General features: G+C 37.0%; 1 protein-coding gene across 4 annotated transcripts in view; it reads left to right on the plus strand.

The window, feature by feature from the left end:
• Window positions 1-26,917, plus strand: part of LOC122799766 (protocadherin beta-15-like) — an 886,413-nt gene that overhangs the window by 141,941 nt on the left and 717,555 nt on the right. Inside the window, exon 1 of one of the 4 annotated variants that reach the window (XM_044069057.1) lies at window positions 9,419-11,890. The exons of the other annotated variants lie outside the window; for them this stretch is intronic. Coding sequence (XP_043924992.1) covers window positions 9,515-11,890 — 2,376 coding nt within the window. The 5' untranslated portion in view covers window positions 9,419-9,514. Of the gene's footprint in view, window positions 1-9,418; window positions 11,891-26,917 lie in introns of those variants that run through there. 4 annotated transcript variants of the gene reach the window in all.

Consider the following 26,917-nt stretch of genomic DNA (forward strand, 5'->3'; position numbering starts at 1 on the left):
TACTCTATAATGGGTCTAATGAGTGTCGAGTAGGGGGAACAATGCACTTTGACCCCATGTGCAAAAAATGGGAAAAGGGGTTGTGGTTTTATGGATTTTTATTAAAAAGAAATAAAAAAGAAAAGAGTGAGGATATGAAAGACAGAAAGCACAGTGCATGTAAATAATTAATATGGAAATGCATTTTTACAACAGATAAGCTCATTTAATTTCGTGACTGTGCACATGATCTTTGAAAGAATGGCAGTGTGGTCCAGACAGTTTACTGAACCTAAAACGTGTATTTTACATGACATGCAGTTTCCTGGTATAAGTATCCGGATCAAGTGAATTTGTCATAAGGCCATATTCCAGTATGAGGATAGGTATGTTTCAGGTATGAAGAGAAACATGACTTTCTAGGTGTATTTCTCCTGGTTTGAAATGCTGCCAGTGATTCCTTTCCCAATACTTTTTCCTCAAAGTGTTGAATGTATTCCTTACATATATATTACCTGTTACACTCTGTACGTAGTTTGAAATATATCTAATTGCAATATCTTAGCCATATAGCCAGAGGCATGGCTGGAAAGGTCTAGTACCATCCCACTCAGCTGGTTAACAAGCAATAAATAAATAAAAGACAAGTAGCTGTTAATTTTATTTTATTTTATTTTACATTTGTTAACCGGGAGAGGTTATCACAGGTCCATTTTCAGCGGAGGCCCGGGGAGAAAAGCTCCAAGTTATTTACAAGTTGGTTAAATCATTTGGTACAGATGTAATAAACATCAATAGAGGTTAATGTCAAAGTTACAAGTTGTCAGTGTGATTCTATGCAGCAAATAGTCAGACACAGTTAAATATCACATGATACATAGGTCACATAAAAATGATTGCTAGATTCTTAGTCTACACAATAGGTACTTCTAAATATTTAGCAGTTTCTTGGGGTACAGGGGTAGCTCCATGTACAGAAGTACATACTATGACAGATGTATAAGTTAATCTCATTTAGCTGAACGTAACTATACTTGACAATATTTTTATTCTTTGGTCAGCTACAGAAGAAATTTTGCAAGCGTTATAAAATATTTACATAGCACAACACATTTTTGAGGTTTACATATCACTTTGACAAGAACAAAGTTGTTTTTTGGATGCTACCATTATTAAGACTGACTGGGTTTTATGTGTAACATTTTCAGGAAGTCCACATTTAGCAATAGCTATTACATTTTCAGAAAAAAGTTTGATTAAGGGACAATTCATTAGACTTTCTAGGATGGTGTCCAACTGGGAAACTTTTCTTGTGGAAAACTCTACACTGGAAAATATGTTTTTTATAGGGGTTACCCTGATATGTTGGTTAGAGACATTAGTTCACAATTTTCCTCAGAATGGGTCAATAAATACAAACCATTATTAGGTATAGGGATGCTTCAGCTAAATATTTTTTCTTTGAATGTTGACACTAATAAGAATAAAAAAAGAGATGGACACTTTTAAGAGAATGTTTGTATTACAGTACAGTTCTGTCTCTAAGACAGTTAGAACTATTATTAACAGAAAATACACTCCTGGGATTCCACCTGTGTCCCTGCTGGACAGGGGTATCGGGTGCTGACTTGTTGGAACATGGGCTAAATTCTTGGCTAGGCTTGTAAGGGCCTCAGAGCCAATAGCCTAGCAACTTCCTATGATCCTATGAACAGCAACTGGAATATCTTTAAGACTATTGAAACTATTCTTGACACATGAGGAAGCAGCCCAATGTTGTTTTCAAAATGGCAATCATTTAAAAAAATGTTTGAATTGGTTATACCCGGTGATAATAAGTACCAACAATTTAACAATGATACTAAGAAATCTGGTTTCTCAAGCAGTATCAATACATTTTTGATTATGCGACTTTGAAACTTGAGAATGGCACTGCCAGTAAGGTAACATTCCTTAATGGGGATTCTGAGACCACAAGCTTAGTACACTTAATTAAATGCTTGTGTGTCCTGCTTTTTATGTTGGCAAGATAGAGAGAGAGCTCTCCGAAAACTAATTTATGAGCATTTATATGACATTTGTAAGGCTAATATGAACAATGTATTATACAAACAATGCATGTCGTGCTCCCATTTTAAAAGTTTTAAGTTTGGTGTCTTGGACAAAATATCACAGGATCTGAGGGGGGGAGGGCATGGGAGACAAGGCTTGAATGCAAATAGTTACTTTAACAATTTAGATTACAAGCTACAGTGAAACCAGGTATAAATGAACGTGTTTCTATTTTTCCCATAAAGCTTAGGGCAGGAAAGCTGTAATAGTTTAAAATATTAATTTTTTTTTCTATTAACTAATTATATTTTGTTTGATATTTATTTGTAAACATGTATTTATTTTGTTGCAAAATATTTATTGTTTACACTGTATAGGGTTTAATTTTTTATAAATGTAATTAACTTAAGTTTATAATTCTTAAATTATTAACACATCATTTTTGATTGGATTAAATGGTATTGCATAAACGTATCTTAAGATGCAATTTCCTTTGGTCTGACAAAATCCATTTACACTTGTTTATGGACAAAGGTGATTAACAATTCTGTATCTGGGAATAAACTTTTTATTTTATATACATTCTTATTTGGCATCCTTCATCCAGCTTCTCGTGTGCCACATTCTTTCTGGATTTTTCAGAAATAGATCTAATTGCTATATCATAGTTATATGGCCAGGGACATGGCTGGAAGATGTCTAATACCATCCCACTTGTTTGCGGTTAACAAACAGTAAATAAATAAAACACAAGTAGCTATTAAGCCAAATTTGTAGGTATTTAACAGTTCTTTGGAGTACAAGGGTGGATCAATGGACAGAACACATACTATGGCAGATGAATAAGCTAAATTGGTTTACTAGACCATAGCCATTTTGCCTTGTTTGTGTTTAAGTTAATACGGTGACACCAGACGGAGAATCTTTTCTATTTATCTATGTAAGATTTCCTACCCTCCATCATGGTCTTTATCATGTTCTCAACATGCACAAGCCTACCTGGAATCAATGTAAAATCATCAAAACTGTCAGTTTTAGAGATGGCCAGGTTGGGGTGCAAGATGGACCCCTTGTGTTGAGTCAAAAGATCTGCAAACGTAGGAATTATGTTCCACTTACCTCTTGCCAGACTGCTTGGCAGAGGGAAGCAGTATTGCTGTGGCCATAAGAGTACTACAAGAATCACTTCTGGCTTCTTCTCCTTCTCCTTGAGTTTTAGAAGTCTGCAATGGATAAAGGGAATAGAAGAGAATTTATATAAAAATAGACCTGCCCATTTGAGGAAGAAGTTATCTATTTTGCAAGCTTTCTCAGCTGCTGTCCTGCAGCAGAACTTTCGCTGTTGTCAATTCAGGACAGATAAACAGGTCTATTTCTGGTACCCTTCATATCCCAGACAAATCTAGAAAGACATTCCGGATCAGCATCCATTCATGGATGTCTTCTTTAGATCTGCACAACCTGCCAGAATATTTTGTTAAGAGGGGATGTAGGCTGTTCAAAGTGCTATGCCCACCAGGCTTGCATAGCCAGTATGAATGAATTCCATCTTGCTTATGTACCACATCACTATGATGTGTTGTTTCTCATTATGTACAGAACACATTCTCTTAAAAAATGGATGAAAGTTTCTAAAGCTGGATTAATAACCACTAAATTTTTGATGTTTGTTTTCCTCATCTTGTGATCCCATTTTCAATAAGCATGAAGAACTCCAAATAGATCTCCTAAACCAAGTCCAAAGAGTCTGTGGTGAGAGTCATAGTGGAATTGGGTGCAATGCATGGCATCCCTTGCTTCAGCATGCATTGTACTATCCACCAGGTGCTCTCCATTCTGATGCAAGGAAGACATTTTGTGACAGTCTCTAAGGAATGAGTATGTTAATGCCATTTAATACTTAAGTACCACAGCAGCTTCATTTTATGTAGGCAGGCATGGAACAGCTTTAGGATGCAGGATGCCATGTATTCCAGTAGTTGAAGGGAACACCGTTGCTAGTATTACTTCCTTCTGCAAAATGTTTTGGACATATAGGGTCAGATGTGACAGTTGGGCATCTGGAAGGAAGACTCTGTGAACGGTGATATCCAAATTAGCACCAAGGAAAACCAAGCTTGTTTGATTAAGTTATTTTTAAGTCTGATTTTTGTTGCTGGTGAGACACAAATCCCTGAAGCAAGTCAGGGTGAACTCCAAAGCCTTGAGAATCCTTTGTTGGGATCCCAATAGGATGTGACAGTCATCCAGGTTTGGGTAGATGGGGATGTTCATTGTTCTGCAATATGTAATATATACATAAACACATGCAGAGAGAATGTTCAGCAGGCCATAACCTGTTCTTCTAAAGTTTCAGACACACACACACACACACACACACACACACACACACACACACACACACACACACACACACACACACACACACAGTCACAGTTTATCTGTGAGATGTAGTTGTCATATTAAACATTCATAATGCACCCTATCTTTCCACATTGTCTTTTCTTAACCAATAAATAAGAAATGATATAGTTCCCTTTCTAGGCACAAGTGGATATTTATGTACATATTCGAACATCAGTAACTCAATAACATGATGCCTGTTAGCCAGAAAGCTGTTGGTTCAATAAAAGGAGTTACATCAGGTCTATGTACCAGTGTCCTTGTTTTTTTGTGCTAGCAGACCAGTATGCACTTCCTAATTTTTTTTTCTACCTACAAGCATTGAGTGACAGAGGCTATCAAATCAGAATTTCTAGAAACGTGGTGATTACTCTTATTTAAAGTCTTTGCTAGATCTAAAAAGAGTGGCATTTCCACCTTGCCAAGATTTACTTGATTACACGTTAACTAAATAATTTCTGACAAGGCACTATCACTTCCATGATATGGTCTAAATCATTGCAGAGAATCGGAATTGAGATTATTACTAAAATATGTTGAAGAACTCTTTTTTACGCAAGAGACCTGGGTAATACAGTACAGATTTGAGTGATTCAAGTCAAACATTTTCTCACATAGTTATTCATTTATTTGCTTGTTTGTATGTTTGTTTGTTTATGTATTTAGCATTTGTTTTCCGGGAAAGTCCAACTGGGAATGAAGACAATTTTCAGCAGAGGCCCGGGGAGAAATGTTCCAGATGCATGTCTTTATAGTTATGCAGAAGTATGTCTGCCAGTTCAGTAATAGTTTATTTTCTTTAGTGACATATGTGGTGGTTACGATCATCAATCATTATGAAGCTAGTGGGGTGGCATGTTTTGATCAAGGGCATCATCCTGTGAGTCAAAGTAACTTTTTAACCCTGGCATGGATGGGGGGGGGTAGAATATGGCTTGTGGTAACTAATTTAATATTGACTTGGGAATAACAGCATGATTCAGGATCAGGGTAAAAATAAATTCCCTCAAAGTATAAAAGGGGATGGAAGAGATAGTAACCATGGAGCAACTGGAGACGGTGGTATATCATTAGATGGTTTTATATACAATTGCTAGGTAGTATTTAAATGAAAGTTTCTTAGTGCTTTTTGCAGCCATTGTTAGTCTATTTCCTTATCTTGAGATGGTTAATGTATTGAGTCACTTGGGTTGTTTTCTGTTCTGTGTTGATGATGGCGAGGACAGAGGTCCTGATCAGAAGGAGCTTAGTATTTGAGAGGTGGCATTTTGGCAAATGAGGTTCCAGGTAAGTGGATTGCGAAATACTTAACTAGACTTGCAAAAGATGTTGTAGATATGGAGGCATATCTCTCAAGTGTACTGATTACGAGGAACGTGCCTCATTTGGGGTCTTAAAAAGTTCATGTTCCTTGAAGTTCCACACTGAAAGAGTCTGTCAAATCAAATTTGGTGTTAGGAATGTTTTTAGCTGATCATCATCATCTTTCGGCTTTTCCCGTTAGGGGTCGCCACAGTAGATCATCTTTTTCCATTTCTTCCTATCCTCTGCATCTTGCTCTGTCACACCAACCGCCTGCATGTCCTCTCTCACCACATCCATAAACCTTATCTTAGGCCTTCCTCTTTTCCTCTTACCTGGCAGCTCCATCCTTAGCATCTTTTTCCCAATATACCCATCATCCCTCCTCAGCACATGTCCAAACCAACGCAATCTCGTCTCTCTTGCTTTGTCTCCAAACTGTCCAACATGAGCTGACCCTCTAATATACTGATTCCTATTCCTATCCATCCTAGTCACACTGAGTGCAAATCTTAACATCTTTAACTCTGCCACATCCAGCTCTGACTCCTGCCTTTTTGTCAATGCCACTGTCTCCAACCCATATAAGATAGCTGGTCTCACTACTGTCTTATAGACCTTCCCTTTCACTCTTACTGGTACCCGTCTGTCACAAATCACTCCTGACACTCTTCTCTACCCATTCCACCCTGCCTGTACTCTCTTCTTCACCTCTCTTCCACATTCACCATTACTCTGAACTGTTGATCCCAAGTACTTAAACTCATCCTCCTTTACCAACTCTACTCCCTGCATCCTCACCATTCCTCTACCCTCCCTCTCATTTATACACATATATTCTGTCTTAGCCCTGCTGGCCTTCATTCCTCTGCTATCTAGAGCATATCTCCACCTCTCCAGAGTCACCTCAACCTGATTCCTACTCTCACTACAGATCACAATGTCATCTGCAAACATCATAGTCCACGGGGCCTCCTGTCTGATCTCATCTGTCAACTTGTCCATCACCACTGCAAATAAGAAAGGACTCAGAGCTGATCCTTGATGTAATCCCACCTCCACCTTAAATGGATCTGTTGCTCCCACTGCAGTCCTCACCACTGTCACACTACCCTCGTACATATCCTGTACCACTCGTATATACTTCTCTGCCACTCCCGACTTCCTCATACAATACCACAACTCTTCTCTAGGCACCCTGTCATATGCTTTCTCCAAGTCTACAAAGACACAATGCAACTCCTTCTGACCTTCTCTGTATTTCTCTAATAACACTCTCAGAGCAAACCGCATCTGTAGTGCTCTTTCCTGGCATGAAACCATACTGCTGATCACTAATCATCACCTCCCTTCTTAACCTAGCTTCTACTACTCTCTCCCATAACTTCATGTTATCCCTCTGTAGTTACTGCAGCTCTGCACATCACCCTTATTCTTAAAGATAGGTACCAAAACACTTTTTCTCCACTCCTCAGGCATCCTCTGACTTTCCAAAATTTCATTAAACAATCTAGTTAAAAATTCCACTGCCATTTCTCCTAAGCACCTCCATGCTTCCATTGGGATGTCATCTGGGCCAACAGCCTTTCCATTCTTCATCCTCTTCATAGCTGTCCTTACTTCCTCCTTGCTAATCTGTTTCACTTCCTGATTCACTATCCCCACATCATCCAGCCTTCTCTCTCTCTCATTCTCTTCATTCATCAGCTTCTCAAAATACTCTTTCCATCTACTCAACACACTCTCCTCTCTTGTGAGTACCTTTCCCTCACTATCCTTTATCACCCTTACTTGCTGCACATCTTTCCCAGCTCTGTCCCTCTGTTTAGTCAATCGGTACAGGTCCTTTTCTCCCTCTTTAGTGTCCAATCTCTCATACAACTCTCCATACGCCTTATCCTTGGCTTTCGCCACCTCTCTCTTTGCCATACGCCTCATCTCCTTATACTCATGTCTACTTTCTTCATCTCTTTGACAATCCCACTTCTTCTTCACCAGCCTCTTCCTCTGTATACTCTCCTGTACTTCCTCATTCCACCAGCAGGTCTCCTTGTCCTCCTTCCTCTGTCCAGATGTCACACCAAGCACCTTTCTAGCAGTCTCCCTTACTAGTTCTGCTGTAGTTACCCAGCTATTTGGTAACTCTCCACTGCCTCCCATGGCCTGTCTTAACTCTTCCCTAAACTCCACTTCACAATCACCCTTTTTTAACTTCCACCATTTAATCCTTGGCACTGCTTTCACACTCCTCCTCCTCTTCTTGATCACCAACGTCATCCTACAGACCACCATTCTATGATGCTTAACTGCACTTTCCCCTGCCACCGCTTTACAGTCTCCATTTTCCTTCAGACTGGCCCTTCTACATAGGATATAATCCAACTGTGGTAAATAGAGAGGAATCATATTACAAAAAAAGATATTTTAATGAATTAAGTAAGGCCTGCATATTCATAGCCTATGACCTTCTTAGTTGAAGTTGTTAATAAGCCATTAGTATGTGTTTCACATTTTGCCCATTTATTCCACATTATGATGCCTAGTGTTCCTCATTTTGGAGATGGAAGGTTGGGAGCTCTGTACATGGTGGATGCTGATTGGTTGATCTTTGAGTGTTTCATGGGTGAATATTAACAGCAAAGGTGCTTCATACCACTTATATATATATGTGTGTGTGTGTGTGTGTGTGTGTGTGTGTGTGTGTGTGTACTTTATTATGAAGAAACTTCTTTATTTTGAGTCTTAAAACATCTGCGTTCAGCACTGTTCCCCAATGAAAGGGTCTGACACACATTCATTTCTAAGAGTTATTTATTTTATTTTATTTCGTTATGATATTTATTTAAACAAACATTCGTGATAAATAATAGGGAATAATACTGAATCACATTAGTCCATAAAAATAACTATTTTTAAGTGTGAGGGCATAGTTAATAACCATGCTGTGAGTTTCATAGTTGAGGACGAAAGTGTCCCACAGGTTGTTCCTTTGTTCCCCATTTTGAGAAGGAGTGGTCATTTTAGCGATAAAAAGTTGAGACCTACGCACTTCGGATGCAGGAGATGTCTGAACCCCAAAGTGAATGTCTACATAAGGAATATGTCTCAGAAAGTATAGAAGAATGATAAATAACACATTTTTTTAAAGAAAATGTCATTAGGAACATATACTAGACAATTAAAAAAAAAATAACTGTGGCTTAAAATCCATATCCGTTTAACAAACTAGTTAAAATGCTATTTGGTGGCTTTTTTTATTTTTAACCATACTATGTTGAGAGCACTCTATGTGGAGTTGGCGAGTGTTTATCTTTGACTCCATAGGACGTAATATTGAGGTACAGCTTCTTCATGAAGTTATCAGATGAAACCTGTAGATTTATGACTTGGTGGCCATTAATACATTTCACTGGACATCCCCATGCATATATTTTAGTCGTTATGCCTCGTAAAGCACAACGTTTTGCTGTGCATGTCAATTTCTGGACTGCAATTCTTTTAATGATAGTAACCTACTCATTTAAGAATATTGGACTGCTACACTTAATTTTATTCCACGTTTAAAACACTTCGTGTCGCTGTTGGCCTGTATATACGCTTATTGAATGGTGCCTTTAGTATATATATATTTTTTTAAATAGGAGTGCCTTCAGAGGGAATATCTGCATTCGATAAAGGCAGCTCAGAGGACCACATCTCATATCAGTGTTATAGTTACTAGTAAAGGAGAGGAGACTGTTTCTTGCAGCTAAAACCATAAGGAGCAGATTGTTGTATAATGGGCTTCCTGACTTTATCCACATGTTCGGCAGCAAACATCCAAGCTGGTTATTTGCTTCTGGTTCTGTTATTTTGTAACAAAGCGGATTCCACACTGCGCTACTCTGTTAGAGAAGAACTGGCCAAAGGTTACGTGGTCTCCAATATCGCAAATGATCTGGGACTGGAGCTCAAAATACTGACCGAAGGTGGAGCGCATATAGTAAGTGAAGACACTAAGCAGTACTTTCAAATAAATAAAAATACAGGAATGTTGTTAATAAATGAACGGATAGACAGAGAACAAATCTGTGGACTGATAGCTAACTGTAAACTGTACTTTCAACTTGTAGTTGAAAATACCTTACAACTGTTTCGTGCAGAAGTGGCAATTTTAGATGTGAATGATAATGCTCCAGTTTTTCCCCAAAAGGAAATTGTTATCAGTATACCAGAGCATACACCCCCGGGGACTAAGTTCTCCATAGAAAGAGCACAGGATTTGGACGTGGGTACCAATGCTGTCCAAAACTATCTGATTACTGTGAATGAACATTTTCGTTTGGATGTTCAAGATGGGAACAGTAAAAACAAACGTCCAGAAATTATTCTTGTGAAGCAGCTAGATTATGAAAAGACATCTAAACTGTCGTTACAACTGACCGCAGTAGATGGCGGTGATCCTCGGAGAACTGGAACAGCTGTGATCCTAATAAATGTGCTGGACACTAACGATAATCCACCTGTTTTTAATCAATCTGTTTATAAGGTAAGGATTTTTGAAAATAATGCTAAAAATTATGTGGCACTTAAGGTGACTGCGACGGACCAGGATGAAGGACTCAATGGAAACGTCCTTTATGCATTTTCTCATTTTTCAGAGGTAATTAGTCGTATGTTTAAGTTAAATAACAAAACTGGTGAAATAACCGTAACTGAGGCACTGGATTTTGAGGACACACAAATGTATGAGATGGAAGTACAAGCCCAAGACGGAGGTGGCTTGACATCATTTTGTAAAGTCCTAATTGAAATTGATGATGTAAATGACAGTCCACCAGAGATAGTCCTCACATCGGTCAGAAGTTCGGTACCTGAGAATGCATTACCTCAAACGATTGTAGCTCTCTTAAATGTCAAAGACCGAGATGGAGGAGGTAACGGAGACATACGATGTTCCATCAAGGGCCATCAACCTTTCAAATTAACCTCATCTTTCAAGAACTTTTACCGTTTAGTAACAGACGGCCAACTAGATCGTGAGAAAAAGTCAGTCTACAACATTACCATCATAGCAATTGATGATGGGTCTCCACCGTTGTCATCTACAGCAGTTATACGTTTAGAGATTTCCGACATTAATGATAACCGGCCGGTTTTCGGTAAAGCATCGTACATCATGCAAATCACAGAGAATAACAATCCCGGTGCCCTAATTGGATCTGTTATGGCAACTGATATGGACACTTCTGAAAACGCTCAGGTATTTTATTCAGTTATTGAAGAAATGGTTAATGATTTCCCATTATCTCATTTTATCACAATTAATTCACACAGCGGCAATATATTTGCAGTGAGACCTTTTGATTATGAGCAATTGAAAGAATTTACATTTCTTGTTCAAGCTCGGGATTCTGGTACTCCCACATTAAGCAGTAATGCTACTATCAAGTTATATATACTAGATCAAAACGATAACGCCCCTACTCTGCTACACCCCTCCCCAAATGACAGTTCCTTTTCAGCAGAGATTGTCCCTAGGAATGCAGAAGCTGGATATGTTGTTAGCAAAGTCATTGCTGTTGATGCAGACTCTGGACAAAACGCCTGGCTCTCCTTTCACCTTCTGAAGACTTCAGATCCAAGCCTTTTTTCAGTGGGGGTTCACACAGGAGAAATAGCAACAGTCCGGGGAATTACAGAAAAAGACAATAACCGACATACATTGATTGTAATTGTCAAAGACAATGGGCAGCCCTCGCTTTCTGCAACCGCAACAGTTAAAGTTGTGATAGCAGAAAATTTGTCTGGAAACCAGCTGGAAATTGTGGAGGAGGAAAAAGCGTATGAATATGACTCACATTTAACAATTTATTTAATAATTTCATTAGCTGTTGTGACTTTTTTGTTCCTGGTGTCAGTAATAATATTACTGATATTCAAAGCCTACAGAATCAACAATTCAAAACACCCCAGTGCCTTAGATCAGAATATGCGTAGCTCAAACATTGTGAGTTTTAGAACAAGCTATTTGGATTCACTTGCTACAGAAACTTTACATCAGGGTTATCTACAGGAAGTCCGGTCCCAGGATCCAGCTAAGGCAAACGCTTGCATTGGAAAGGAACAAGTCGACCACCATGCCCTGCTAATTGACTTTACTAATAAAAACGAGGTAAGGACATTTCTGACTTAATGCTCAGCATACATCTCAAGCGTATCTCATTATAAATAATATTTTGAATCTGAAGAAGTCATAGTTCATCGCAGTTACACATTGAAAGGGTCTGTGACACATTTAGTGTTAAGAATTTTTAACTAATATGTACGGTAAATAATACTGTATCATACTAATTCATCAAAATTGTGTTTTATAAGCATAAAGTATAACGTTTTAATGGTCATGTGAGTTTCCTACTGGATGCTGATGTCACACACATTGTGGAGATGGAAGGCTGAGAGCTAGGGTGGTTAATTTGTATGTGCATGCATGCCTCTCAAATGTTCAGGATTTTCTGGATGGTTTGCAATCAGAAAGTCTAAGTTTGGTAGCTGAAAATGTTCAAGTCTGATAGGAAGATATATAGACCATGTTTGGGGCACCGAAGAAGTCAGCACTGAACTAAGTGAGAAGTAAGGTTTTATTTATGTTTTACCTTTCTGGATAGTGTTTTTAGGATTGTGTAAAGTATGAGCTGGAAATTGTTCGGAGCAGAAATTATATCTATGGTCAGTATTTAGTTTTGTGGTAGAATCTGATTAGGACCAAATTTATATGTAGTTGATGAGGCTATAATGGTTTTACAGCTGAGTTGTTCTTTTGCTAGTATAATGTATCTACTACCATTTTTGTTTCTCACTGATTAAAATTAATTTGTTTTAATTATTTATTTTATTTACATTTTGACTGTGTTAATCCACTAGGCTAATGACCATTTTTAGGGGAGATGAAAGGTGGTATTCATACTGACAAGGGTAAATTTGGTGAGAGCACCTTGGAAATTATCCTACTCTTCTCCAGAAATTCCAAGATGGAGGAGAGTGCAAAAGAGATGGAGAGAGGAACAACAGACAACTTAATGAAGGAAGGAGAAGGAAATCAAATAATTGTTACTTAGTTGGAAATCAGAGGATTTTAGGCACCAAAGTTAGTAAATTTGATGAACTATGCAGAGCCAAAGCAGGTAGAGACTAGAGAAAGTATGATGCAGTGACACAGGTGGAATGAGTATTACCAGAGGGAAAAAAATGAGACAAAGGGAAAACATTGGAGGCATTCTCTGCTGGTGGATTAGCTAGTTTTAAGAGTCTACTTACTGCAGCAGTTTTTTTTTAGTTGAAAGCACTTACACAGATACAGCAAGGAAGAATGGAAGAAGAAACTCAGAGGTGACAAAGATTTGCAGGTTTTTAACAGCCACAGAAAAGACTTGTAGTGTTTAGATTAAAAAGTAAAAACAATGACATTGTGAACATGTATGGTATTATGGTCAGTAGTGTTTTGCCACAAGGGTTTGACATTAAAAACAGAGCATTAATTCACTTGTGAGCTGAAAATTTCTGCAAATTGGCATTTGAAAGCTTCACTTTGGAGGAAAATTTTATGTCTGAGATTGAAAAAATACACAGTTTCAGACTTCAGATATGGCTGAGCATGACTTATTATTTTTCTTTGTTTCTGTAATAAAGCACATGAAGGTAAAAAATATATGCAAGTGTGAGTAACAATGGATGCTGAGGATGGGAAAGTTCAGCATGTTTGAAATATAGTAATTGTGAATAATAAGTGAGGGTTTGTTCTGTAGTAGTCCTGGGAATGAAAATCATTTGGTGCAAGACTATAACAATCAAAGGTATGGCAATATGGGAGAGAGGGTATACAGCAAAAACTGAAAGACAGTTTGTAGAAAATGTGCTTGGCCACATCTGATTTGTTTGTTCTAAATTAGAAAAGGAAAGAGCAGATGAAGAAAAAAGCTTAGAAGAAATACAAACAGTGGAACTATTACTACAGGATATGTTGAAAGAGAAGGTTGCACATGGGAAGGGGATACTGAAGAAAAGTTAGAAAACCAAGAGAGTGAGAAGATATAACTGTTCAAAGTGTGGAACAAAACAGATGTGTACTTTTAGAAGGTGATGAAGAAGATGGAAAAACAAAGAACAAGATAATGAAACAAATTGTTGGTAGACTCATGAGAAGTAAAAGAAAAACAAGATCTGGAAGTGAAACCGAAAACTGGAAAAGGATATTATAGGAATTTTAGCATTAAATGTGAATATCATTAGAAATAGTATAAGAGGTTTGGTGGAGGTGGTATGGTGTAAAAACTAAAAATGGGTGTTTTTAATTGTTGGATACCAGATGCAACAAAGAAGAAAAAAAGGAAAAATATACAGATGGTATGGGGTTATGGGTGGGAGATTGTTTGGTCAGTAGGAAATTAGATGTTTTGGAACAGTAATTCTTATAAAACATGAATAAATAAGAATACCAGATATAACAATAGTAATACCAGGAAGGGTAGTGATGTGAGAATGAGACAAAATGTATAATATTAATAGTCTGTTATGAGTACACTAGTATGATGGAGAAAGATGTTTGAAGAAATTCAAAAAAGGTGTTCGTGACCACATCAATTGAATAAAATCTTGGACAAAATTTTGGATACTTCAGAACTATGTAGTTTTTTCCTGGACTCGTAATATAGAAATGCAGTGTTTTACAAGCAGTAGTAAGTCTGTGGCTTGACCATAAGAAGTTCTTTAAAATGCCATCATTTCAAGTTTGTCAATATCTTTAGAGGTCGGGACTTAAGATCAATGGGCACTCAACCAGTGTCAAGTCTAGACAGCTTGCTCTTAGCTGAATAACTTTGGGGTAATTGACATAGAAAAAAGAGCATAGGAGAAGCAACTGAAAAGATACTGGCTGCAGAAGTAGGACAAACTAGGTATCTAGTCTTTTTCTGTAGCCACAGATATGTCATTTAATGTACATCTTTCAACTCTACCTCAAGAGTAAGATGAAAAGCTTAGAATAATCAAAGCAAAAGTCCTACATAACAGTCATTCTAAATAGTGCAATTAGTTTAGAAAGTTGTTTGACTAATAGAATTTGCAAACTCCTATTTACTGAAAAATAAGACATTTTTAACTGGTGTGCCTGGCAATTTTTTTCATTATTATCATTACAGTTGTGCCATGAAATCAGAAATTGTAGGACAAAGTGCACATACTGTTGAGTCAAAATCTAGGACATCCATGTTTGAAAGGTATAGTAATGTGATGTAATTAACTTTACTTGGTTAGAAAGATTCTCTCTTTCGACATTAAATTTGGGACCCAATGCAGAAGTTTGATACAGTCTCTGACAATAACATTTGGAGATAAAAGTATTAGTAACCAATTTAATTGCATTAGAATGCTTCCATTCACAATCATTATGCACATAAAATATGTCTTAAATGAACTAATTTCTATTTTGGTTAGGAAACTGGTAAACTATAATATTTATTTTAGGCTCTGTTGTCAGAAATAAGACACCTTTTTGTAAATAACACAGTGACCAGTTTATTGGTTCATACATGTATACTAGGCTAACAACCATTAGGGCCCTCATAAGCCTAGATGTATAATTACCAAATGTGACCCACAAATTTGATTTATGTATGGGTGATTTATTGACTACTTCTGTCCATCAGAAGCCAGACCAGGGTGAATTACCCATGCACTGCTCCAAGTTGAATTTTAATAGGGTTAGGGAGGAACTCTACCCCACATTGATGGGGAGCTTGTTCCAGAGGGTGGAAATTCTCTGAGAACATATCTGTCTCTCCAACATGTCCTGTTTATATCAGAAGCAAAATTTAGGTCTCTTGATCTAGTAGTTCTGATGCTGTTTGTTTTGTGGATATGCAAAATGTTTATCAAAGTAGAGTCCAGGGATGCTTGTATGCCAGCAAAGATCACCTCTCAGAAGTCTGTATGATACCGAGTAAAAAGACAGGGCTTTGAGTCAATTACCATAGGACATTGTGTGTACTCCCTTTATTCTTTTTGAAAGGAACTTCTGTGGACATTCCAGTTGCTGAATGTGTCAGGTCAGGTGCATACAAAAGGGGACATTGTGCTTTATGAAGAGTCTGATGAGGACAGAGTACAGTGGCACAATGACCTCTCTGGATCTAGATGCCATTCCCTTGCTTATATGTTGAGCAAAATAAAACGATTTTTCTTAATATCTTGGCCACAGGCTTGCTTACTATCTGCATGAGTTCCCAGATCCCTGACTAGTGAATCAACTTTTAAGGGTGTTTTATTAATGATGTAGCTACCTAGGGTGACAGACTTCCCAAATGGTGCTATTAAGCCATGTTTTTGGCACCAAGCTTTTGTCTGTATTAGACCTTCCTGAAGGGTATTCACATCTTGGGGGGATGCAATGACTGCTCCCAGTTTAACAGTTTCAGTGACTCAGCAAAATATGCATCATAAGCATCATTGTTTTAGGATTAATTATACCACCATCGTCAGCTGTATTTTTCAACACTGAGATACTCTGTAGCCTGGAAGATTCCATTCTTCAGCTCTTGCTGTAAACAAGTGTTCAAGCTGTGGAAGACGGCTTCGTCAAATTAATTTCATTTTTTGTCTCCTGACATAAAGTGATTTTAAGCCTTTTTTTTCTCAGCAGCCTTTGTAAAACAGTTTAGAAGAGTTTTTATTTAAAGCTGTATATATAATTTCATATTTGGTTTAGTATTAAAGACACCCTGAAACAAAGTCATCAACAGATGCCTGTGTAGTCATCAGATGCCTCCTAAAATACACATTTTTAGAATATTTATGTTTAGATGAAGAGCACAGTTTGAAATTTTATACATTTTAGTTAATTTAATAAAATATATTTGACTGGGAAGGCTAAAGATTTTGTAGCATTTTCCTCTCAACTTGTACTGATATATAAATCTGTACTAAGGCATAAAATGAAAGAGAGTTTAGAACATATGTCAAAAAATGAAAAGCTGAGAAATTTAAACCCAGTTTGTTAAGAGGAAGGCAACAACTGTACTTCCCTGCTTAATTTGAGTGGTGCCACATCCCTGACAGTCTCTGGAATTAAGACTTGCCCACTTAATACCTGGGGTGAAGCCCACTCCTCTGCCCACTACTCATCATACTTCAAGGGATTCTCAGGAAATGAGATGTCTTTAGATGCAGATGCTTGTGAAAAATTGTATGCACTTAGAGGCTCAACTGCATCATAGTCCATTAGTCAACTAGGCCACTCAGCTCTTCAGTGGCCTTGTGGGCTAATGCCCTATGCTGTAATATGCTTTAGTAGACAGGCTCAAAGAAAGGCAAACCAGAGCTAAATGACAAAGTATTTTCCCTTCTCAGGATATCACTCATCAGATGTCCAGTTTAGCAGTGGAATTTCAAATGTTTTTGGCTGTAAGGACTGTCCACATTTTCCAAATCTTTGTCAGACCTCTTTTTCAACTATTTTGCTAGAGACACCCATGAATAAGTTGTCAGTGAAGCAAGTATCTGAACAAAAACTTGCTTTTTTTTCTTTTATGAAGCAGATTTCCTTCAATAAAGGTTGTCAGGACCTCAGCAACCTAGGTGTTAGACACACCTGAGTTCATAGATTACAGACATATAGAACAGGGATATTTTGTCTTGGTGCAAATAGTTCAGTCCAGTTTTGGGCAGAACCATATGTCCAAAATTAAAAAGTGAATAAGAAAATTATGACATTTATTAATGACAGAGTGGAAATATTCTGACCAGTGGTCCAGATAACAGCCCCTATATATTATGTCATATACAAAGATAACAAGGGTTCTTTAACTTATTGTTCCTTCCAGATAACAAGTGTACATACAGACAGCATGATAAGTGAATTTGTATATGACTATATGTTTTTTTTTTTTTTAGTTTAACTTCTGTTTTAGGTATGGGAATGTCATTATGCCTTACCATCAATTAATTCTAAAATTTATGCTTTCTGTTGTTACTTAACTTGGTATTACACCATCTCCGCCCTCACATGCAGTGGATTCAGAAAAGTTTGTTGTTTATATTTATTGCATGGGTAAACTATTGAGCATTTTAGATGTTTAGTTTAACACTTTTATTAGATTAGCTATAGTTACATCTGTATATGGTAGTAGAGGTTGTATCAGCGCTATTAGGGAGGGGCTGTAGGCCTCTGTTAGTCTTTGTACTAAATAGTTGAAAATAAAAAAATGTAGGGGGCTGTGACGACAGCAGTCCTATTATGAATTGTATCAAGATAGCATTACAGCAGGATGATGGAACATATAGATTTGATTTCAACACAGCTGGGCCACGGTTAAAAATATTAATTTTGTCAAAGTATCCTATAGATTTGCTGAAAAAATATAGTAGTTAGTAACCATTAAATATTCAAGGAAGCAGACAAAATATTTGCTGTTGTCTACATATGTGGAAAGTCAGTTTGTTGGACTAATGGAAAGACGTGGCCCATATGTTTTTCCAGGTTCACCTGTTTTTGCAACTCCACACACCTGATACTTGCATATATTAAATCCCAGATCACTATATTTCAGTAAAAGTGAAATTCTAGACAGACCAGTATTCTGATCTTTAGTAACAACCCTCTGGAATTGCAAATAGTGATTGCACATTAGAATGTCTATCATTAGTGTGTTGATAACAAACCTAGTATATACTTGGTCTTTATTTATAATGTATGGCCAATATTGTCCACTTTCAAAAATAATTCAATAACAAATTATGATATAGTGCACTATTCTGATAAATATAACTGTTCACACACACACACGCACACACGCACACATACACACACATATCTGTACACACATACACACACACACATATATATATATATATATATATATATATATATATATATATATATATATATAAAACGTGGATGTTCTTTTTTGCGGCTACAGTAAGCCTCTGGAGCTAAAACATGACATTCTGCACCAGATATTAAAACAGCTGTGAGGGACCTGCTTCTCTTAAATTGTTAAACTGCTTGTAAGGTGCACACCCCGAAATTTGCCATTCATCTGTAGTGATTAAAAAATGAAAAATATTATGTGAGAAACAAATTGTTTGGTCTAGGAAAGGAAACAGCAGTCTTTCACTAGTAGGTACAGCCTAACAAGCCTAACAAGGTTGCTCTGCCATAAAATGGGAACACTCAGTATACTCTACAAATTACCTAAATAAATAATGCTTTTAGATTTATTTATTATTTCATAACCAAATAGCTGAAGTTGTCCCAGGACCATTTTAAGCATGATCCAAGCAATAGTGTTTTAGTACAATTGTTGAACGTTATCACAGACTACATAGATGCTTACTGGAGTGGTAAGTTACGGAGAAGATGCTTACAACAACAAAAACAACAGGAGTGATACGTAGCAAGCTATACCTACATGCAACAATGTAATTACTAGAACAGCCTTGTAAGTTGTATTATGTTCAATGTTTGCATCATGAATTTATTCTAATATTGTTGAATTTAAGAGGAAAAAAGAAAAAGGTAAACAAACGTAGGAATGAAGAAATGCATTGGAAATGGGGAAGACTAGTACACAGAGACCGCAGACTGAGGCAGAAGGAATAAGGACTGCTTACTTGAAACAGGTGTGCCATGTTATCAGTGAAAGGAAAAATCATATAAATAGGTAAAGGCACAGGTAACAGTGTCAGATGGAACCAGCCTTGTAATAACTGAGGAAATGAGTTTTAGATGAATTATGATTCTGAGTCTTTCTAAAATGAGCAAACAGGAAATTCACCATGGATCATGGTATGGACAAGTATGCTGGAGGTCTTTCCCCAAGTTTTAATGTGCAAAGTAGTCTAGTGATCTTCAGTGGAGAGCAAAGATGATAGTTGGTTTGATGGATAGAAAACTGAATCCTTTATGGTAACAGTAATTAGTACACAATCACTCGTCATTCAGGGGGAATATTAAGAAGGCTTCTCAAATAGCAGTGCTTATGCAGACTGCTTTTTTAAATGAAAGGTAGTGGTATTCATGTGGTCAGGACACTTTAATGAACCCAAAAGTTGTATTGTACATAATATGCAGTTTCTTTGTGCATTGCACATAACATATGGTTTCTTTGCTTCAAAGGATTTATATTTTTGTTAATATGGAGAATATGCTATAAATTCAGACTACACATAGTCCTAATGCTTTGTAAAAACATATTTGTATATCTGGGTCAGGTTGTTCCTGTAATTTTTTTGCTGGTACAGAGACAATATTCCCAAGCCAAGTGAAGTAATCTCCTTAGTGAATAGGATATTTTTTTATATAAAAGTCTGAGTATATCTTTCATTTTTAAAGATTTGTATGTTCCAGTATCCTGTTTCCTTGATGTATATGTTATTACCTACTAAGACATTTGAGAATACATTGGGAAGGGCATGTTCACCAACACCAGGGATTGCGCAATCTCGCATACTTGTTGACCATCTATTTAGTCAACCAAATTCTGTCAACTAAACTGATGTCAATGTTAATAACAGTCAGCTAGGTTAAGGGTTCCTGTATAATATCAATGTATTTATAGATAATTTATTTAATATTCATCTTCAGAGATTTTAGATGAAAAGAAGTATCAGTAATTTATAATAGATATTTGTAGATATTTATATGTATATATCTTTATAGAAACAATTAATATAATTCATACTTTGACTACATAAATAAATGGTCTAGCTTTATTTTCAGTCCTTTTATTTCCTCAAGGACATTGATCTGACTTAATGAAACAGTGTGTTTTTGTGGTGTGTACCTTTTATTTGATTTGTAGATTAGTTAAATTGTTTGTTTAGCTGTTGTGTAGTTTGTTACTCTGTTTTCTAAGAAGGAAGGCGCACATGTCCAAAGATGGTGTAGTTCACTGCCTGAAGATGCCATTGACTCTTTTTTTCACCTCGCTTGCACCCTGAGTTTTGTGCATGGTTTGTTGCTGGATGGCAGTGATGGTTTGGGGAGTATTGCCATTTATTGGGTCAGCACTTTGTGGAGCTGCTGGTTATCTATTATTCCTGAGGAGTTCCAAGGAGTCTGTATGTGACGGGAGAACAGCTGTATTCTTTTTGGTCTGGTGATGCACCTGAATGGTCTTCTTGTTTGTTGAAGGTTATGTTTTGCTGGGACTGTTTTCATAACCCGGAGGAGTTCTATTGAAAGAACTTTATTGTGAATCTTTAGTGACTGGAATGGCATTCTGGAAAATGAGATGTCAGTGTTTCACTACTATGACCTCAGTATGATGATTTGTTAATTTCAATGGTTACATTGTAGCTATATTAGACCAAACTTTATTATTCTTACCACATGCAGAAAAGGTGACACATAATATTGAGCTTAAAGTTGCATATAAAGTATCCCACCTCTTAGCAAGGAAGGCCTTTGCCATCAGTATCCTATTACCTGGGCTGGAATACTCACTCCCTGGCATTGCTCTACAGTCTCAACGAAAAGCACCATTGTCTTACCATTGCCAAATGCAACTGGCTACCTGCTGTGGAAACAAGAACTGCATTCCTGTTAAATGTCTTTACCTATAAATTACTCAATGAGTCCTATTACCCACCTGTTATATAATGCCTGCCATTTAAAAGATCAAGCCTTGATCTCAGCAACACAGTTGACTGCCTACTGATAAGACCATCCTGTTCACTAGCTGTAACACAAAGAGCATTTGCTAAGGTAGCACCAGAACACTGGATCACAATACCTGCAAACATAAAGACTGAAACTGCAAACAAATCTTTTAGAAAAGTTGTCAAAAAGGAAACAAAAAAAACTTCCATTGTCAATGCTTTGACAGTCATAGATAATGTCGCCCCATCCCTACTCTGTAGTGTCTGCCCTTTCTTCTAACTATCTATCTCCTTCACATTCCTGTTCTGTACAGTTTCTGCTCCACACTGCATTCTTTGCTAACTTATTTCTCCAATTATAATTCCTATCCATTCCCCCATTATTCAATTTTTCTCTCTTCAAGACCCACGTGACTTTTTCTCACTAACCTCCCTCCAACCACTGTTGCTCATCACTACCTTTCATCATTCTGGTAGTTATTCATTCTTATCTCCTTATTACTGGATGTTGCATTGTAAGATGCATTGTACACCCCAGTCTTATTGGTATATGCTATTGTTTATATGTGTTTATTTTACTGTTCTGCACTGTACTTCACATATTTGTATGCACTGTTCAAAGCAGTTGTATCTGTCACTATAAATATAGTCAGTGCTTGTCAACCCAAAATATTGTCAATGTAAGTGTACCTTCTGGGCTTCTGTCATACCTGAAAAGGTTCCTTGGACCAGTGTATTCACCCAGTCAACAACTGTATAAATAAATAAAATAACAACATTGTTAATCTGTTGCTGTATTAGCAATATGATTCATCTGTGGAGTGCATGTTTCTTCTATTTGTATTGCTATTTTGAATCTTGGCCATAGAGAAAAAAATTTGACTTGTTCTAACATATTGGGACTATTACCTGCCTGGACTTTTGGGACTACTCTTTCTTTTAGAATAGGAGTAATCCCTCATATTATTTAGAAATTAAGAAATTCCTAGTGTATTTTCCTGTGGTTTGAATACCTGGAAGTGCCGCAGGCCAGGTGTGGAAGCATAATCAGTAATATGCATTAAGTGACTCAGGTAGCATCCACCTCTCAAACCATGCATGCTTTGTATTGCACTCAGACAGAGAATAACTACAATCAAAACTGCACTAACTATACAGAGGGATTCCTATTGCACCACAGCAAAATGGAACATCCCACAGAAATGTTCCCACAGTTCCAGCTGAAGAGGAATGACAGGGGTTCTGTTAAAGACTACTTGTAGTCCCAAGAGACACATAGAGACTCATTCTGGATTAGACATATTTAAATACGTTTTTTTTTTGTACGGAAATTCAAAATGTTATTGTTTCAAAGTATTTTACCACTCCTGTCACTCCAGGCCCTCATAGTCACTCTGGACGTAAAGGTCATGTATGCTGGTATCCCCATTGTCAAACGCCCCAGGAAGTTTTCCAGATTTGCAGTGTGTTTGGTGAGAACATTTGTTATACTATTGACCTTTGGCTAGTATAGCCTACCAAAAGTCTTTACAAAATGACTTCCTCCAATAATTGCACATTGCAGGACAAAGGGCATCCAAATCTGCACCTATATAGATGGTTGTCTCATCTTACTAGACGCTCAGCTTGGTCAGGGCAACATTGTGTTAGTGCAGCTGTTGGAAGTTACAGCAGATTATAGAAATGCTTACTGGAATGATTAGGAGATGTTCATAACAACAAAAGCAAACCGAGTGACACAGAGCGAGATGTACTTACATGCAACAGTACAAATACTAGAACATCCATATAATTTGCACTATGTTCAATGACTACTATAAGCATGTTTTGTACTATTGCTGAATACTAGACAAAAAAGAAAAACATAAAAAGGATATAGGAATGAGGAAATGAGGTGTAAATGAAGAAGGATAGTACGTAGAGACAGTAGACTGAGGCAGAAGGAAAATGAAGGACTGCTTACTGCCACGCTGGCAAAAAAAGAAAAATTATATACAGCAAAGGCACAGATCACAGTAGTAGATGGATGCAGTCTTATAATAGTTGAGGAGATGATTTTTAAATATATTATGACTCTGAATCTTTCTAAAATGAGCAAACAGGAAACTCCACATGGCACAAGTTGTGGACAAGTTTTTCGAGGTCTTCCCCCAAGTTTTAATTTGGAAATAGGTCTCTAGCGGATCAATGCTCCATTGTCTTTTGAGCAAAGATGGTAGTTGTTTTGAAGGATAGAAAACTGAATCCTTTATGGTAACAGTAATTAGTACACAATCATTTGTGAGTCAGGGAGAATATTAAGAAAGGTACTAAAGCAGTAGTGGTTATACATCTTACTTTCTTAAAGATGATGGGCAACTATTTTTTTTACCTACCTGAAGCTCATGTTCTTTCTTCTGAGATGACCTGATGGTTTCTTGCTCTGCAAATACAATTTATTCAGATTTTTGGAGTTATTTCACTACAATTTCCTCCTTTATATCCCATTATTCTCCAACTAGATCACTCCGCAACGCAGACCAAGACCTACTACTTATCTATAAACCTAGGGCTAATAATGGATGTAATCTATATGGCTACCATCCTAATATTGCTTAGAACAAGCTTCCACTTCAAATTTGATTACTAAATCAACCAAAACAATTCAAAGCAGCTGCTAAACAACACTTAGAACTCTCTGGTCCTGCCTCTATACTCACCCACCATAAACTGCCCCCCCATCCCTAAACTGCTCACTAATCGACCACTAACCTTAACTTTTATATTCTGTACTCTTACTGCTTATTACTTCTTCCCGCCAGGCCTTGCCAACCTGTCTCTTTCAAACCATGATATTCTATGCTTCAGCTTAACTGTTCTCTTCCTAAACATCTCCTCCATTTATATTGAATTAATACTTTAAAACTGTATGAATATCTTCTTTTCTCTCAAATTGCCTAATTTTAATAATGACTTGTAAACATTTGTTACATGTTATAATGTTGTTAATACTTGTCAAATAATGACTCTGACATCCTTTTGGAATACTTGGTTCTGTATTTATCTATTGTACTGTATAATGTCTTGGAGCTTTTCTCCCCCGGGCCTCCGCTGAAAAGGGGCTATTTCAGCTCAGTCAGACTATTTCCAGTCAACAAATGTAAAATAAAATAAATAAATAAAGAAACACATTTCTTGCTTGCAAATTTGGTCTCTCAATGGACTTATGAGTGCAATATCTGTCTTTGTGTCATCAAATTCATCATTTTGATGACATGCATGTGGCTTAGTCCTGCTCTTCCTGCTTTAGTATTATGCATTTTTTATTTCCTCTGTGCTTTTTTTCTTTTTTATATAAGTAGGTAAATATTACAGTAATATTACACATGGGCCGGATGCAGTATGTAAAATTAATAGGACAACAGGTTTGACATTAGCATGCATTCTCAGGAGAATAAAAGTGTGAAACTCTAATGTATGACATTGCTGACTGTAATACTTAGTGCTTTACTAGAAAATTGAAAGTTTTAACAGAGAGTCAGGGCAAAAATATGGTGCAAAATCAGGGGTATTCAGTACAATTGAGCAGTATGGTTCAATGTTCATGGACAATTGAAAAGTATAGTTCAGTGTTGTTAGAATCAGTGAAAATTGGGAAGTGTGGACTTTTTTTTGCATGTATTGTGTTTTGTGTGTCAGGATAACAGAAGCAGTTTTCACATTTATTAATACATAAAAATGCTGCAACTCAGGGTTTGAAAACTATGTTAACTGACAATGTTTATGTGATCTTAGAACTGAAAAAGAAAAAAAGAAAAGCAAAACTACCCTAGGCTGGAAAAATGTCTCTGCATGACTTCCTCTCTCACTACAAAAGAGATTCTTCTGACATCAACATGATGTCAACAAGGCTGGGCATTATAGCTGTGGAAGGCATTTTTGAAAAGATATTGCCATTAAGAAGAATGAAAAAAACATTAAAAAGTCTGTGGTAGTACAATGGCATAGCAGGTAGTGCTGTCATCTCACATCAAGTGGTTCAATTCTTGGTTGGGCTGACTTCTGTTTGGAGTCTGCATGTCCTCCCTGTGTTTGTGTGTGTTTCCTCCAGGTACTTTGGTTTCCTCCCACATTCCAAAGACATGCTGTAGGTGGATTGGACAGATTAAACCTGCCATAGGTGTGAGTGTGTGATATAGATGAACAGCCTCAGATGGTCTAGCCACCTGGTAATGTGAATATTGGCTTTTAATGCTTGTCACTTTTGAAGTTATACCCCATGTGCAAAAAATGGGAAAAGGGGTTGTGGTTTTATGGATTTTCATTAAAAAGAAATAAAAAAGAAAAGAGTGAGGATATGAATGACAGAAAGCACAGTGCATGTAAACATCTAATGAGGAAATGCATTTTTACAACAGATAAGCTATTTAATTTCGTGACTGTGCACATGATATTTGAAAGAATGGCAGTGTGGTCCAGACAGTTTAATGAACCTAAAACTTGTATTTTACATGACATGCAGTTTCCTGGTATAAGTATCCGGATCAAGTGAATTTCTCATAAGGCCATATTCCAGTATGAGGATAGCAGTGGCGGCTGATGACTTCAAATCAAAGGGGGGCTGCAGGAGACAGCTGAATGGGTGGGGTCAATGGGAAGGGGTGTGGCCAACTAGAAAGGGGAGGAGCTATGCTCAAAACCGCAAAAACTAACTAAATACACTGCCCTGGGTGCCAAACCGTCATTATGAGAGTCCAATCAAGACAAAATGAAGTGTAGAAGAATAAAAAATATTTCAATGCATTGGCTGCATAGCAGCTTACTTAATATCTAGATGGAAACAAAAAGGTTGTGAGGCATGAAAAAATAAATTACTTTTTAAATACATTAATGGAATGCCAGTCAAAATGAAGTATAAGAAAAACAAGCAGCACTCAACTCAAACTACTTCTTGCACTGCAGTTCTAATTATAATTTATATTCAGCTTTATTAAAGTACCAAGTAACATGCTGAAGGTAGAAATCTCTGATGCCCCCACTTGTAAAAATGTTTCTTATCCAAAAAAAATCCTGCTGCCTGACAACTATCTACTTGTTTCATGGGGAAAACATGATCAAAGTAAAAAATGAAAAGCAAACAAGAAATAAGCTCAAGATGCATTGCTTAAAAGGATTACTGTACAGGTTATGGACCACACGACTGGCATTCTGTTTAGTTAACGGGTAAAGCCTGCAGAGATGACTGGAAGTCTCCAAGTGTAATGAGCTTCTTAAAATAATGTAATCCTGTCCTTTATTACAAATACTGTCATATGCATTTCAATACCCAAGGCTTATATATTATCTAGTTAAGTATTCTCTACATTTCAACAACAGAAAGGCTTTCAATGTTGGCAATTCTTTAACAGTATGCTTATTAAAGCTTACTTGCATCTTACGATCTCAGCCAAGCTTACCTGATGGTCATTAAAGTATTGCTACTTAAACACAGAGCAACAGGCACTTTGAGTAATAAGCATAAATCAACAGTACAAAAAATATGACAGAAACCAGACCATTCTGCAAAAAT

Source organism: Protopterus annectens, chromosome 4.part0 (genome assembly GCF_019279795.1).
Source record: "Protopterus annectens isolate FY-2018-M chromosome 4.part0, PAN1.0, whole genome shotgun sequence".
In the NCBI taxonomy this organism is placed as follows: domain Eukaryota; kingdom Metazoa; phylum Chordata; order Ceratodontiformes; family Protopteridae; genus Protopterus; species Protopterus annectens.